At 32.0% G+C, this 16787-nt stretch overlaps 1 protein-coding gene across 1 annotated transcript; it reads left to right on the top strand.

Annotated features, from left to right (window-relative positions):
• Positions 1-478: 478 nt before the first annotated feature.
• Positions 479-15124, top strand: LOC8287868 (putative 3,4-dihydroxy-2-butanone kinase). The gene is made up of 20 exons (XM_015728093.3): positions 479-730; positions 974-1047; positions 1136-1199; positions 2738-2850; positions 2948-2995; positions 3223-3294; positions 3385-3474; positions 4123-4296; positions 4564-4647; positions 6337-6392; positions 6659-6789; positions 6863-6955; positions 7197-7261; positions 11323-11466; positions 11548-11591; positions 11992-12075; positions 12164-12237; positions 12309-12421; positions 12508-12603; positions 14706-15124. Exons 1-20 carry the CDS (start codon positions 691-693, stop codon positions 14817-14819), a joined length of 1773 nt encoding a protein of 590 aa, XP_015583579.2. The 5' UTR covers positions 479-690; the 3' UTR covers positions 14820-15124.
• The last annotated feature ends 1663 nt before the right edge of the window (positions 15125-16787 follow it).

The following is a 16787-nucleotide window of genomic DNA, read 5'->3' as shown; positions in this document are numbered from 1 at the left end:
ATACTAATAAAAACTAATTAGCAGAAGAAATATTATTAATGATTTAAACATTATTCCCAAAAAAAATAATAAATGGAGAAATGAAGTACATACCAAATGTTAAGATGTTATTACCAAAAGGAGTTTGAGATCCTGTTTGGTTATTTCAGAGACTTAAGACCAAACAAGTTTCCCTCAAAACTAGACTTTAGTGACTTCCAATTGTTAAGATAACATCTTTCTCAACAACTTCAACGATGCCAAACACTCCTTTAGAATGTACAAAAGAGGAATTGTGTTTGCTTTTGTTGTCATTATTATTCAATAATATTAATTATTCCATAATTTCTAATTTTTATTTTAATTTATGATATTTTCCAACTCTTATCTTATCCTTAATTTTATTTTATTCATTTAATTATAAAATATATAAATTCAAAAATTAAAAGATTTTAAAAACTAAAAGTTGAAAAGGGATAAGAGTTACTGATTCGAGTCTAAATTGATCAGAATTATGAATTAAGCCAAAAAGTATTTTCCTTTTGGACAAACTGGCAGGTAACAGCAAACATTTCTCTATCACTGAAAGCCAAAAAAAAGAAAAAGTCTCCTTCCTGCAGTTTCGTTTTCGATTCCCAAATCACCAGCACTAAGAGTAGTACACTTTTTGGCCTCCTTCCCGATTCCTTGAAGTAAAGCGGCGCCGTTTCGATGGCTTTTCAAGGGAAGAAACTCATCAACGACCCCTCTGGTTCGCTTTCCTTGTCTTTTCTTCTTTTCTTTGATCTTATATACTTTTTGCAGGCTCAATCAATGTATCGATTTTTCTCATATTTAATTTTGAAAACATTTATTGACTATCCAACCAGAATGGTAAGTTCAATTGAATTCTGCATATTTAAGCGATCAAATGATATTTAACAGCTAGAGTTTTGTTTGTTCTTGTAACGACTATCAAAATATTGCTGAAGCATTCTGTTACTGTGCACTGTAGCTGTGGTAACTGAGTTCATTGAGGGTCTATCAGAAACTTATCCGGGTCTGCAATACTTGGATGGTTTTCCAGAGGTGATTTGTTGTTATTGCTGCTCAACAGTCAATTTTCCTGTATGCGAAATTTAGAATGAGTTTGACATTTTATTTTTGCTGTTCACAGGTCAAGGTTGTGTTGCGCGCTGATGTTTCGAGCTCTAGTTATGATAAGGTCGCAGTTATTTCAGGTTATGACACTAGAAAAGGCATCTGAATAACATTTCTTTTAGTGTTATAATTTGAAAAATACTGTATGATATGCTTTGATTTTTCTTTTTTAATAACTTTTTAAAACTCTTTATGGTTTTAACATGAATGATGCATGCTGTTATAGATTGTAGTTGTTTTGGATGAGAAGCAATTTTGTTCATTCTAACAAAAGATGCTGCTATACCATGTTTATATTCTTAGTGCCTATTAGAGGACAAATTGCTATTCAATTGTATTTGCTAATGTAATTGTTATCTATCTGATGCTTTATGATGGAACCAAACCACAACTTCAGTAGGAGATTTCAGCTGAATAAAAATCTGCCAGAAGTATTTTAATCCAGAATTTTACTCTTGGTTGATAAAAGATCAAATGTTGTTGACATGGCTGTTCTCATCTCTTTCAAAAACAGTTCTCTTGTGTTTCGTTAGCATTTCTTGAACATTTCAAGTTGTATTTCTCTTGCTCTAGCATTTAGCTCAATTTCACAAAACAGAAAACAGCTGGATAACAATTACAATAGCGAAAATAAGTTGTAATACCACCCAACAAACTGATATACATAGAATTCTTAGAATCATATGCTTATTCTCTAACAGAGTCTATATCGGGATGTCTTCTTCCCCTTTTGATTTCAACAACAAATTAATTGATGTATGTTCCTCTCTATTCCAGAAATAGTAGTGGATTGGAAGGTTTTCTACATCCTTCAGTTGAAGTTTAGTACTTGAATTGGTGTTATACTAGTGGAAAACATTTTATATTCTAAATTTTTTTTTTTTTCCAAAGGAAAAGATTTTTAGGTTAGAAACATTGTTTATACAAACACATATGTATGCAAAAATAGCTTTTCAAGAATAATGATATTTCATAAACATTGAAAATCTCAGATGCATATTCTTTTGCAATGTGGTATGATTGATCAATATTTCACTTGAGCCTCCATCATTCAATATTTTCTGTTTAAATATCTTAATTGATTATTTCTATTTAAATACATGTATAGTTACATGCATAACCATGCGGGATGTGCATGCATATACACAAAAATGTATTTATTATTCTTCCTGGTACTGTTCCTAGAACAATGCGGCGTTCCTTATGGCCTGATACAGCCTAAAAGTAATTAATCCCACTTGCACTACATTCCATTTTTTCACTAGAGGTTTGCAAGTTTGAAAGTAAGTTCTTATCCTAACTAAGTAGTGATAGGTCATATCATGGCTATCGAATAAATATGGATTTAAATCTTATGAAAACTGGAACTAAAATAAAATACACTGTTTTTCTTTCTTTTCTATATATTTGTACAATAATGTAGGACATAAGGATTGTGACATGAAAAGAACTCCTGGACTCTTGCCACATATACTGAATTACTCTGTTAATTGACTTGTATATAATGACATTTGCTAAGTACAGCATTTTTTTCCTTAACATCATATGGTGAGAGACATATGTTGTGTTCTTGAAACTGAATTTGGTTTTGCATTGAGCTTAATGTTTAATGCTTTAGGTGGAGGAAGTGGGCATGAACCTGCACATGCTGGATTTGTTGGAGAGGGGATGCTGACAGCTGCCATTTGTGGAGAAGTTTTTGCCTCTCCAAACGTTGATGCAATTCTTGCTGTATGGTTTCTGTCTCTTATATTCTGTTGCCTGATAAATTGATCAATCAGTTTTGTATAATATTCTCTCTTCGATGACTGATAGATTTCAATTTTAGGGCATTCGAGCTGTCACTGGTCCAATGGGATGTCTTTTGATTGTCAAGGTATTTTTTAGTCCCAAATAAATTGTGTTTGGAAATGATGGCTCTTTGGAAGGATGGGATTACAGATCAAGCAAAATTAAATCAGGAACCAGATACTATTAACTTAGTAAAATAAAGTGGAGGGAATAAAGGATTTTCCTTTATTTGAGTTGCTTCATACAGTAATTAAACCGGCTTTTCCAGCTTTTGTTTGTGGATTTATGGTGTTGTAATCTGGTTGCTGACAGAATTATACTGGCGATCGCTTAAATTTTGGTTTGGCTGCTGAGCAAGCAAAATCTGAAGGCTATAAAGTAGAGGTACAATTTAGTATAAAGTTTATTCTCTTTCACATATTGGACTCATTTCTAGAGGCAAGAATCAAAATGAAGTCAGAAATGCTTTTACAGACTGTAATTGTTGGAGATGATTGTGCTTTACCTCCACCTCGAGGCATAGCTGGACGACGTGGTCTTGCAGGGACTATTCTTGTTCATAAGGTTCTCTCTTCCTATCTCTTTACAACCACACACGCAAGCATATAAACTCGATTAAGAGATTGGTGGCTGGATATTGACACATGGAATACTGTTTCCTTCTTGGGTTTTAATTATCTTTTTCCAAGATTTGTCCTGGTTCTTTTGTTTCTCTCCTGCTAATGTCCCTTTTGTCCTTGGATAATGGGTTTATTTGGTTATCAATTCACCATCTGCATTTCCTTTATGCCTAGTAATTTCTTTACAAATTTCATGATAAACTTTGTCTCATGCACAGAGGGAAGTTCCTTTAAGCATGCAGTTAGGCTTGACTGAAAACTGATTTCTTACTCAAGTAGTATAATGGAGAAGTGAACTAAGTAAATTTTAATTTCTTACTCAAGTGGTACGTTGAAGAAGTGAACCAAGTAAATTTTATTTTCCAAATGTATTGTTAAAAGTTGCATTTTTTAATTGTAATCGTGTTATACTTGGATGCAGATGTTATTTTCTTGGTATGCTTGATGATCTCCTTTTTAGTTGCTTTCTTGTGGAACTCTCTGAGTTTTTCTTTCTTTTTTTTTTTGTTTCTAAATCCTTCTATTATTAGATTTTTGTTAATGCTTTATGTGATTAAAAGTATAGTGATATTTTTCCCCTTTCCAAATACAGGTTGCTGGAGCTGCTGCAGCTGCTGGACTTTCTCTTCATGAGGTTGCTACAGAAGCAAAACGTGCATCAGAAATGGTTGGAACAATGGGTGTTGCACTGTCAGTTTGCACACTGCCTGGTCAGGTTACATCAGATCGTTTGGGCCCAGGAAGGATGGAACTTGGTCTTGGAATTGTTAGTAGTTTCGAATGAGGCACTATTTTCTAAAATTAAAGTGCTCTGTTTCACTATCATTACTGTAAAGTAAATTTAGTTTTTGATTTATCTGTTGATTATTTTCATTAATCTTATTGTACAAAGGAAAATAAATTAGAAAGAGAAATTTGTATCTATCTATTCTTTTCCGGCGTATTTAACCAGTTTGGTGTGTCTATTCAGTTTCTGCTTGGATAGTTATGAATCAAATCTTGATAACATCCTTTTTTGGCACATCTCTACCAGCATGGTGAAGCTGGTGCTGCTGTAGCTGATCTTCAACCTGTTGAGGTGGTTGTTTCTCATGTTCTTAAGCAGATCTTGTCACTGGTATGTATCAGAATCTTATCATTAGCCCTAAAATTCATCTGTAAGATGCTCACCACCGAAGGGACTGAAAGTAAAAGATGAAGCTCGTTTATCTTCATTACATATATGTTAATTGGAGATATCTTCAGTTCAATTTTTGCATTGGAAAGAAAACTACTACCTCTCACATTGATTGAAAACTAAATCTGATAGTCATGTTTCACTCACTGAATTATGTCAATTCTGCATGATTCCATGATGAAGAAATATAATTCTAAAAAGCAAAGTTAACATATCTTAATTTAAATCTCTATGTGCTCTCTTTAATACCCTAAACTGATAGCAGGTTGAATTTATAAACCTCTTTGCATAATATCTGTGACAATCGCAAATTAATTTGTGTAATCAGAAGGTAAATAATAGTTCTCAACTTCTCATTATCAAATCTTAATGGATCATTAATAAATCAGCTAAATTATGTCTAAAGAAGGAAATTTGGATTAGCTTATAAATAATTCGTCTCCCATTGGATAACCATGTGCAGATGTACAAGCGAAAAAAACAATGCGATGTGCATAATCATATACTCGCTTATATATTCTTAATTCTATTATTTGTAGCCAATTAGTAGTAAATTGCCAAGTTGATCCATACTAAGAAGTCAATTGCTAAAGGCTTCTAGCTATTATTGCTTCTCCTCCCACATAATAGTTTATAGACAACCCTGTTGGACCTTCTCCAGTTAAGTGAAAGTCTTTCACCTTTGAAATTTATAGAGATTAGAAAGTTATATTATAGGGTGTGAAAGGTTTCTGAGTTTAAAAATATGTTGACTGCAAATAAAAGATAAATTAACAAAAGGGTTCAGTGAAACAGATTTAAGAAGTCAGGAATAGTATTTCACTTTCATAAAGTTGGGGTTTTGACTGTGTATCTTGCTAAATGTTAGGGAAATTTTATGATTTACTGTTCATTTTTGTGTTTTTGCCTGTACGCAATTTTAGGAACATAACTTTTGGAATATCAAAGACTATGATCAGTTTGAATATATTTGTTGTGATTGAATCAATGCATGGTAGGGGGTGTACTTTGGAAAATGTAGCCTATGCTTGGAAATAATTGGTATCTGAATGTAATTTACCAAACCCTTTTTGTTTTTGTGCATTAATACAGAGCCTAAAATAGCACATTTTGATCTCTCTGTTTCTATTACGCATATAATTAGGTTAATGCCTCTTATTGGGGAAAAGAAAACTTTAGCTAATGTTTTGCTGAATCTGCAAAGCTGACAAGGTTGGCATAAAATTATTTTTGTTGACAACTAGCTCACGTATGTTAATGACATTCATCAATTATCTTTTTCATGCAATGGAGTGCTGATCATGTTCTAATTTGCATTGGAAAGATATTATCTGGCTCTTTTCATTTTAGTAGTTTACCTATTAAAAGTCCCTGCGCATATCTGCTATAGTCTTGTTTATTCAGGAAGCTATTATTTGCGTGTATAAGGAAATTTGCTTGCTAAGGCCTTGAGTCAATAATTTTTGTTTGTTATTTTAGATAGAATGATGCATCCTTTCTTGTGAATCATTATTTTCATCAATCAGTGTCTTTGCTAAAATGCAGAAAAGAACCTTCAGGCAATATATCTGTAATTTCTCCTGGCAATATAATTTGATGCTCCGGTCTTTATTTCATTTGATCTTGCAGGAGACTAACTATGTTCCAATTACACGTGGTAACAGAGTGGTACTCATGGTGAATGGGTAGGTTCAAATATTTCTATTTTGTGCTTCAGATTCAAATATACCTTATTTACTTTTAGGATGGAATAACATTTAATATCAACCATCCTTATTTTTTTGTGATTGTTTACTTGAGAGAAATTTTAAAAACTTAGAATCCTGCTCTTCTTTGATTCCATTTCCATTTAATTGCTGATATCATGTTTTTTTATTTTTAAGTCATTCATATATTGTGATCTGGACACTTGTCTCTGGGAAAATGTTTGATTATTGACCTTTAACTGTAGACTTGGTGCCACTCCAGTAATGGAGCTGATGATTGCAGCTGGAAAAGCAGTCCCTCAGTTGCAGCTGGAGCATGGACTGGCTGTTGATAGAGTGTACACTGGGTCATTTATGACCTCCCTTGATATGGCAGGTCTGGTTCTTGTTTAACAGCATTCCATCATTGAATTGTAAAGTTGTTTTACCCCTTTTGGTGTTTCTTCCAGGATTTTCGATTTCCATAATGAAAGCAGATGAAGCAATTTTGCAACGTTTGGACGCTGCAACTAAGGCTCCATTCTGGCCTGCTGGAGTTGGTGGTCTGTGATAATGTGCAGAACATTGCTTTTATTTATTGTACTTGAATCTTGTTTGTCATCTATAAGATTGTTTTCTGTTAACCTTTCTCCATGCTTCAAACATCATGCTCATCTAATTCCTTGGGTAAAAATACAAATATTACTTTCCCTTTCAGTAGCAGCATATCATTCTAATACCTGATGAAGTCACTATTGTTCTATGCTAATTGCCATTAATTTTAGGCGTTTTATCTATTTGTAGGTAACCGTTTGCCTACCAAGATGCCAGTTCCACTGCCACTATCTCATTCGACAAAGAGTGATGAGGTATTCTTTTCATATTTTGCTTATCACGATATGTAACCTTATTCTCCAAGAGAATTACTTGTCGGTAGCATAGATTTTTTGGTTAATTTTTTGTTGTGGTCCTTAGGAAACTAATTTATTGATTTTCTATGCATGAATGGGATTGAAGCATAAAATTTAAGCAATTCATGTGGATCTATGACAAAGTGGTATAGATGTTTATGGCATTTGATTCAATTAGAAAATTTCAAGTTTAGCTATTATTTTGGTAATAGTTTGTTGCTAAATTGATGTTTTTCTTGTAATTGTCTATTTAGGAAGTTTAAGATTTAGTGTTATTTGGGAAATGAACTGTTGTTAGAAATTTTTCTGAATAACTAATATTTTTAATTTTCCTAGTTAGGACTACTAATTTTAAGTTTTTCTGCTAAATAATGGTTTTAGTTTATCCTATTTAGGAATCTTAATCTTGGTAAGCTTAGGATTGCTTTTGGTTTCTACAGATTCCCATAGTTAATTATTAGGATGTTATGATACTAAATGATTAAATTATTATTAGTTTAAAAGCTTTGTTATTTTCTTTCTTAGTGGAGGCTTGTATATGCATATGTACATAACTAATATATAGCATGTATGTAAACTTATACAAAGAAGTAGAAAGAAAAGAACAAATGATAGAAACAAGATGATTTTAGAACTACAATTAGTATCATTTGGTTGTGATGGAGATCTTAGGTGACAGATTTGAAAATTGTGATGTAAATCGTGGGATATTATTATGGGCTTCGAAAACATGTTTAAAAGAATAAATGGGCTAATTTGATGAACCATCGTGTCTCTTCTTAAAGCCAAACCCGTACTAAACGAATTGTAGTTTAGCCCAACAGGAATAGTTGAACATATTAACCTAAACCGATACAAGAACTGAGTGGATCGAAGTTTATAGTTTTGTGGGGATGAAAGGCAAAAAATGGCATTTAATTATTTTTCTTAATATATTAAAACACATATAATATTAATACTTTATAATAAACAATTCATTAAAATATTGCAATGCGTTTTTCAAATGCTGTGATATGTACGCGCATAACTTCTGATTATAGAAGACTTGAAAATTACAACCGGTGTAGTTGAGAGGTCCAGTTGAACCAAAATCGAGTTTAGGTAGCCAATTTCAAAAACACAAGTAGTTCAAGGGGCCATTATGTATTTAGCCTTCTTTTAATGAATAAAGATACATGGTTTGCTTTGTTAACAAGGGTATATTTACGTAATCCATTAAAGGGAGTTGGCGTGGCACTTACTATTACGGACTCCTTTGTTGGTTGTTCTTATCAAAGATGCAGCAAGTAGTTAGAATTAGATGGCTTAGATTTGTTTTGTTTTTTGTGTTTATCATTTTCTCTTAGTTAGGAGTTTCTTTGATTTTCAGGCACCTAAATTATGGGTTCCTATGTTAATAGGAAGACTAGTCTTATTTAAAGGACTCTAAAATTGAATGAAAGGCTAAGCCAAATTTTAATCATAATTATTAAGATCGGAGCTCTCTCTAACTGAGGTCTAAGGTGTCAAACTCCTTTTAATGAGTTTGAAAATAATTCACCATAGGTTGAGGAAAGAATCACAGTAAAAGGAAGAAGCAGCCCTTAGAATCAGATTTCTCGGTAAATCATTCAGTGTCAAGATCCTTTGGCTAAGAGGGGTAACACTGACATATCTGGAATGTCAATGCCATATCAACTCCAATCCTTAAATTACTAAATGACACCAACTATATACTTTGATTTGTCATAAACAAAAACCACATACAATATACAATTAAAATCAAAACTGCAAACAAATTTTTTTTGTCAAACAATAGTTTTAATATTTTAACTGTAGTTAGATGATTTTTAAGCAAATTATTATTCTATATCAAATAATTTCTTTTTAATATATATATATATATATATAGAGTTGTCATAATATACTGTTTAGTATATAATATCTAAAAACACGTACATATAAATATATTACCTTTTTTGTACTTTATCTGTTATTTAAATTATATATTTTATTTCATTATCATCTAATTAATAATTATAGTTAAAGATATTAAAATACTTATTTAAATAAGAGTAAAAAGATTGCTTGTGGTCTCATTTTGAAATTTTTTTGTTTCTACTTTAGGTTTGTGACAAATTAAGGTCTATGGTTTGTACCATTATTAGTTTAAGGTATTAGAGCTGAGGTAGCACTAGCATTGCTGATGTGGCATTGACATGAATTAGTTTCTTACTGCCACATAATCTCAGTGCCATATCAATGTCACATTGGCGCTTTTTAACGATGTTGTCAATCTCCCTTATTTAATGATGCAGACTATGTACTGTAAAAAAAAAAAATCACATACCAAAATCCGCAAGTAAAACTACATGGTACCTTGTTTTTATACATTTCCCAAGTATGAGTTATTCTAGTCCCCCAAAGTTTTTGGTTGTTTTATTGATAGTAGTGTAAGCATTAAAGTGCCTAATTTTAAAAGGGAAAAGATGCATTTTTGCCCTTAACGTTTATAACTGACAGTATATTTTCCATTAAACTATTTTTTGGTGCAAATAAGCCATTGAAGTATTTCAAACCTGTAATTCAAGCCCTTCAGTTAATAGAGAAACTAAACAGTATTAGATGTTGAGTATAATCTTCTAACTCGTTCTAGTTATTAGTGAGTCAACTCAATATCTTGCAAGTTCATTCTCTTTGTTTCCTAAAATGCTAGTGATTCTAGTTTTCGGATTTTTATCAAGAAGCTTTGATAACTTTGATAAAAGCCTAACAAGCTCCTGCCAAAACCACCTAGGAATCTAAGCTCATCCTTGTAAATCTTTTTATACATATAACGGTAACACTCTGATCATGAAAAAACAAAGCCATTAAAACAAACAAAATAATCCCACAAGGCCAAATATCAACTTTAGCAGCATCACTTGCAAGAACTTCTGGAGCAACATATGTAGGAGTACCACAAAATGTATGAAACAAAACCCTCTTTTCTAATCTGATCAGAGACAGGATAAGTACAAAATCAGAAACTTTTAATCATCATTCTCATCAAGAAGCAAACTTTCAGTTTTTAGATCATGATGAAACACACCTCTAGCATGACAAAAAGCAACAATAAATATTAATTGTTAAAATAGTTTTTTGCAACTTCTTTTCTTAATCTACCTTTAGCAACTTATTAAACAAATTCACCAACACGAACATATTCCATAAAAGTAGATCTTTGCTTTTGTTGGCATAAGTTCAAAAAGTTGAACTATTTTGGGTCTAACACAGTAAATAATTGAGATTTCACATTTGATGTGAGCAACTGAACCTTCTTTAAGGATTTTTTTTCTGTCATTAACTTTGATTGCTTCACTTTTGTTTGCTTTGACATTACGGGCAATAAGAACCTTTTACAAAATTCCCATGCCTGAAAGTTTGCCGATCTCATATGACCTAAAAGAAGAGTTTGATCTGTGTTTTTCTGGTTCCTGGTAGCCATAAAGATTGAAACTTTAATGATATTGAAGAGATTGATGAAATGGGTTCTGGTATTTTTTAGGGAAAAGATTAAGAGAGCTAATGACAATGCATTAAATTTTGAAGAAGAGCTTAACTTGGAGGATTGTGGTTTTGTTTTGTGATGGTTCAGTGTGTTTGGAGAGAGAGACATTTAAGAAAAGACTGAGTTTGTAATGGACTGAGTTGACTCGCCTGAAACTTGGATGAGTTAGAGGACCGGATTCAATATATAACACCGTTTACTTTCTTCCTTAAATGAGGGGATTGGATTACAAAGTTTGGAAACTTCAATGGCTTATTTGCGCCTAAAATAGTTTAGCAAATGTGGTCCTGGCTATAAATGTTAAGGGCAAAAATGCACATCATCCCAATTCTAAAATAATATAGGTAAAAAAACGGTGTTTTAGACCAAATCTCAGGGGCTTTTAGTAATTCTCCTTAAAATTAGAAAGGCGGTAAAAGATGCTGAGAGAAGGAAATTTAATTTTTTGTAGTAGCAGTTTATCCTATCTGATTATTCATTCTTTGATCAGCCGCTGTCCCGACCACTGCAATTAAGCGAACAAGGACACATTCTTGAGGTGGCTATTGAGGCAGCAGCAAATGCAATTATTAATATGAGAGACAGCTTAAATGAATGGGACAGCAAAGCTGGTGACGGTGATTGTGGATCTACAGTAAGTCTATCATTAAATTCAAGTCTTTAAGTCTGAATTTAATTGGTGCATGATCTACAGCTGATATATCTTCCTTGATAGATGTATATTGGCGCGGCAACAATTCTAGAGGATAAGAAAAAGTAGTAAGTTCTGTACTATTCAGAAGTTCTTAGCTACTTTATCATGGTGTAGATTGGTGGAAAATCTAAGACGCCAAATATTTTTTTATTTATTCTGGCCAACTTCATGTTATTCTTTATGTTATCTATGATTTTCACTGAATTGTTTGAATTATTATAATTGGCTGGACGGATGCATATAGTGTTGAGATAGAATACATGTTATATGTTGCCTTTCAAGCCAAGGATGACGCATTGGTCAACTATGTGTCTGTAAGATACATATGTCAATAATGTTATGTGCAGTTAGAAAATTCAAAAGGATACTTCTTCATTTGGCTGTTTTTCTTTGTTTTGTCCCCTTTTAAAATTTAAAATTCTCTGTTTCTGTTGTATTACCCTAATAACTTCCTTTTGTTCCTAGTTATCCCCTGAATGATGCCGCAGAAACCGTAAATGAAATTGGATCGTCTATTAGAAGAGTTATGGGAGGAACAAGTGGGATTATGTATTATACTTGCTTTTTTGGTAATTTCTTTTGATTTCTTTTATATTGTTTTGGTTAATTGATTTTTATATTTTGCTCATTGGAACAGATACAATATCTTTTGCAAGGCAGCTTATGCACAATTGAAAGCAAACACACAATCAGTTGTCACTTCAATACAATGTGAGATTATATTCCTAAGTTTGTATCTTCGAATGTGCATGCACTTGACCTTAATCACTCTCTTGGATCAGGGTCTGAAGCACTTCAAGCTTCCATTGCTGCAGTTAGTAAATATGGTGGTGCCAGTGCTGGTTATCGCACAATGTTAGATGCATTTATTCCAGCATCAGCACTTCTCAAGGAGGTCATTAGAAAGCATGATTGTTTTTTATCTTCTCAAATTTTGTGATTTTCTACTTCAATACTTAATTTATTTACGTCCACAAGCAGAGGTTAACTGCTGGGGATGATCCTTTCACCGCTTTCGTTCTCTCATCAGAAGCAGCATTAGCTGGTGCTGAATCAACCAAACATATGCAGGCGCAGGTGATGTGGCTTGTTGTCTTGCTATTCTTTCTTTTGAGACGCTAATACATGCATCTTTCCCTATTATTTCTGTAGATAAAAAACAACTTACCTGGATTGTTTATGTCTATGCATCCTCCATTATCCATTTTGAATGCGAAAGGACATAATGCCAGTTTCTGTGACCAACAATAGCTCTTGCAAAGCACACATTGGTTTAACTGAACAAAATGAAGTAGGAAACTGAATTTCCTGAATTTTGCCAGTCTTTATGCAATTAAAATCTCTTACGTTTCAAATGGTGCGCCAGTTGTGAAGAAAACAAAATTGAACCAATTACCCTCTGCTGTTCCCCACTACTAAAATCATCACTTTCATCATCATTGCCGCATCATCATTATTATTATTTTTCTGAAAGGGAAATTGACAGCTGATGAGGGGTAATATTGGAAATATGGTGGATCATCTGCCAAAATTAGATGTTTGATTTCCAAGATTCTTTTTGTAGCTTCTGTTAATGAGTTTGTCAAGTTCCTTAAACTCTTCCCCTACAAATTTGTGTAGTCTTCATCTTGTATATCTCTAATTTGTGTTAGTTTTGGCATCCGTCTCTCTTCGTTTTGCCTATATGTAGACATCTCCATGGCCTTGCATGCCAAAATTTTCTTCAAGGAATTCACTCTTAACCTCACTAGTTGTTATTTTAGCCTTTCTTGTTAGTTTATTTCTATTTTTATCTTGTTCAAGTACTCAGTAGATTTCTATGACATTCCTGTATGGTGTTAATTGATCAAGGCACTTCCTTATTCTTTCAGTAAACTTTCTGCAATGATGGTATACTATTTTCCAGTGCTTTCAAGACCTGCTACCACCTCTATTTTTTTTTTTTTGTTTATTTCAAATCTTTTGACTTAGTTGATGCTCGTCAACCTTTTTCCAGGGCAAGGTTTCATCTCCATCTTTTGGTATCTCATCCTTGAACACTGTGTACTTTTTTCCTCTTGGGTTGTAGCATATCCTTTGTGTTGAATTCCTCCTCTCTTTGTCTCTGTCTACATTGTTCACTTTCTTGATCACCAATCTGTAAACTTTTATAAGCACAAGGGGATAATATGTACATATGTATTAGTTTATTTGTGTTAGATATAGAAAACATTACTTCTTGGAGTAGGATAAGAGATTACGTCCACATAAGAAATGGGGATAGGAATGCAAGCCTTTTGAAGTTTCCTCTAAAATACTTGTGCAACACTGGTTTTAGGGATCTGCACTTTGGTCCATTATGCTCAAGAACGTAAGAATCCAAATTGGATATACTGTTGAATGTTAGGGATTAAAATGGCATGTGAAATAATATGGAAGCAAGGAGCTGAGCTTTGTTCGTTTTCTACTTGTGTGATTAACAAACTTGAATGGCTCAAATGTGTATATTAAGAAGTTTAGTTTGTTTATGCGAAACCTTAAGGGTGTTTTATTAAGCGAGCATAGGACACATTATTTATGATAGAAATAAACTATGCGATTACATGTGCTTATCTATTATTATGAACATTGTTTGCATTTCAAAAGTCTTGAATAACTAAACAAGTTATAATTGATTAAAGATGCTAATTGCAAAGAGCAGCTAACGACTTATTAGTAACTCTGACAACTAAACAAGCAATCCCCCCCAACACAGTTTTTGAAGGTAAATAATGTAGAGATGCTGCAGGCACAGGATGACAGAATTTAGAAGCACATATTCCTTTCAAGGTTAATTGGGGAATGAACCAAAATGCTTTTCTTTCTTTCTTTTCTTTTTTCTTTTTATATTTTTGCATCCATGAGTGGGGATTTGGTGTTTCTTGCAAGTCTTAACTCATTAAGATTCGTCTAGTAAAAGTAAGAGTTATTCTCTAGCATAATAGATTATAAATTTCATGTTCTTGTGTCTTACCTCTAATGTCTGGCTGTTATAGTCTGAGATCAACCAAATGGTTAGTTGGCTTTTTGGGCTTGGTAATCTGTTCAGCATTTTTCAGTTTCTCTATGTGATGCTTATTTCATCTTGCTGGAATATCATTCTTACATTTTTATGTTATGTAATACATGTATATGGAGATCTCAAGAAATAGTTTGTGCAGGCTGGCCGTTCTAGCTATATTTCGACAGAGATCCTTGCATTGGTTCCAGATCCAGGAGCGATGGCTGCAGCTGCATGGTACAGAGCAGCGGCTTTAGCCATCAAAAACAAATGAGACCCTTTAGAGACACTGAAATACGTACTTCTATCTGCAATTATTTTGGCTGCTGCAGATTTTTAGTTCTTTTTTTTGATGATTCGACTCTGTTGTCTCACTTAGGCTTTCGGCTTATGCAAATTTTGTGTGTGGCGCTGAGAGAGCACAATTTGGTTTAACTTTTCTCCAGAAAAATGTAAATCTCAGTTTATACTTCTGAAAATTATTTATGTAAATTGAATATTTGTTCACTTCTGTGCTTTAATGTATCTAATAGAAAAATGTTGGATAATGGGTCAAATATCCCCCCAACTTGTGCTGTAGGCTTAGTTTTGTTTCTTTCAATTAGGCCCACAACTTCTACTTAGATATAAAAGCAATTTAAATTTTGGCTAGCATGTATTGTCTTTATATTGATATATAAAAAAAATTAAATTATATTTAAAATCTAGTTCAAATGGTACGATGGTCTATCTTCATGACGAGCGTGGAAAAATAGCTATTTCTTGTTTTGTATTTATAGTTTATTAGATTTTTTATTAATTAAAATAAAAGTTTAATGTTTATTTTTATTTTCTATTAAATAATAAAAAGATTATATATTTTGTATATTTTTTTATTAATTTTTTTAGTTAATAATCTCTTTCGTTCCAATATGGCCATCAATTTTGGTTTTATTTTAGTTGGTCCCTATCCATCAATTTCTTTGTAAATCATCCTCTTACTTTTATTTTTATATTTATTCAGTCCTTACCTTAATAGATGTAGAAGATTCTATTGGATAAAAGGGTCAAATAGCTCCCTGAAATTGTAGTTCAGGGCCAAATAAATTTAAATTCAGCTATTTTAATAAATAGGTCCAAAAATTTCTATTTAAGAACCAAATAGAATCAAATTTAAAAAACATTATGAGCGCGTCTATCATACTTTTTGTTTAAATTAATTGAATGAATAAAAATTTGAACAAATATTAATTTTTAATATTGAAAATTAAACTTTTAATTTTATATATTAAAAATCATTTCTGTTTTATTGAAAATATCAAAATTAACAATTGTTGCGCTGTTTCACTACCATTGTCGATTTTTTCAAACCACCATCAATACCGTTGCTATTAATTTCATCAAATTTAGTGAAATCTTGGATCTATTTAGTCTTTAAATAGAAGTTTTGAGTTTATTTGCTAAAATAATTTAAAAAAATTCGGATTCATTTGGCCTTTAGGTACAAGTTTGAGGGGGTCTTTCATTATTTGCCCTATTTCTTTTTGTTAGAGAAAGTTAGTAAGACACTCGTGACTCATGCTTATTAACTATAACTTGTATAGTTCTTATTAAACAAAAGAGTAATTACAAAAAATGGTGTGTAAATTTATTCAAATTTGACAATCAAGTATTTAAACTTTTAAGACTTACAATTTAGTGTGTGAAATCAAAAAAAAGTTATTAACTCTTAAGTGTATGAAATTGGTAACCTATATAAAAGAAGCTGGATAATTATAAAAAAAGTATGTGAACTTGTTAAAATTTGACATCATATCAGTTTTAAAAGTAACAATTTGATTTGTGAATTTAATAAATACTTACAATTGAATGTATCTGGCATTATGTTAATAATAATTATAAACTTGTAATCTTAAAAGACATATTATCCATTTAGTAGATTAAAAAGAATAAAATATTAAAAAAAATTTAAAAAGTATATACTTTTAATAGACTAATACACCATCCTTACTACTATTGTTATTATACTATTCTCATTATATTTTCATCAATCTTTTTAAAAAAAATCTGTATCCAACTTTGAGCAATTTTTTTATTTACTTCAAGCCTATCACTATAAACATCTAAGACAAAATCGATTATTATTGAGGATGATAATCTTAACTATGATGTTAATTACTAATACATTTTCTTATGACATGTATAGTATTTATGCATAATATTTTTATCTATCTTTATAATTTTAGTTATTTACATGAAATAT

The sequence above is a fragment of the Ricinus communis genome, chromosome 3 (assembly GCF_019578655.1).
Source record: "Ricinus communis isolate WT05 ecotype wild-type chromosome 3, ASM1957865v1, whole genome shotgun sequence".
In the NCBI taxonomy this organism is placed as follows: domain Eukaryota; kingdom Viridiplantae; phylum Streptophyta; class Magnoliopsida; order Malpighiales; family Euphorbiaceae; genus Ricinus; species Ricinus communis.
The sequence above is the reverse complement of the archived record's forward strand: the minus strand, read 5'-3'. Positions and strand labels throughout refer to the sequence as shown.

Bases quoted from the DNA above. Each gene is read 5' to 3' on its own strand.
- LOC8287868 (XM_015728093.3), top strand. From the start codon at position 691: ATGGCTTTTCAAGGGAAGAAACTCATCAACGACCCCTCTG. The intron at 1,200-2,737 runs GTTATGACACTA...TTAATGCTTTAG, and splicing joins TAAGGTCGCAGTTATTTCAG to GTGGAGGAAGTGGGCATGAA. The intron at 4,297-4,563 runs GTTAGTAGTTTC...CATCTCTACCAG, and splicing joins TGGAACTTGGTCTTGGAATT to CATGGTGAAGCTGGTGCTGC.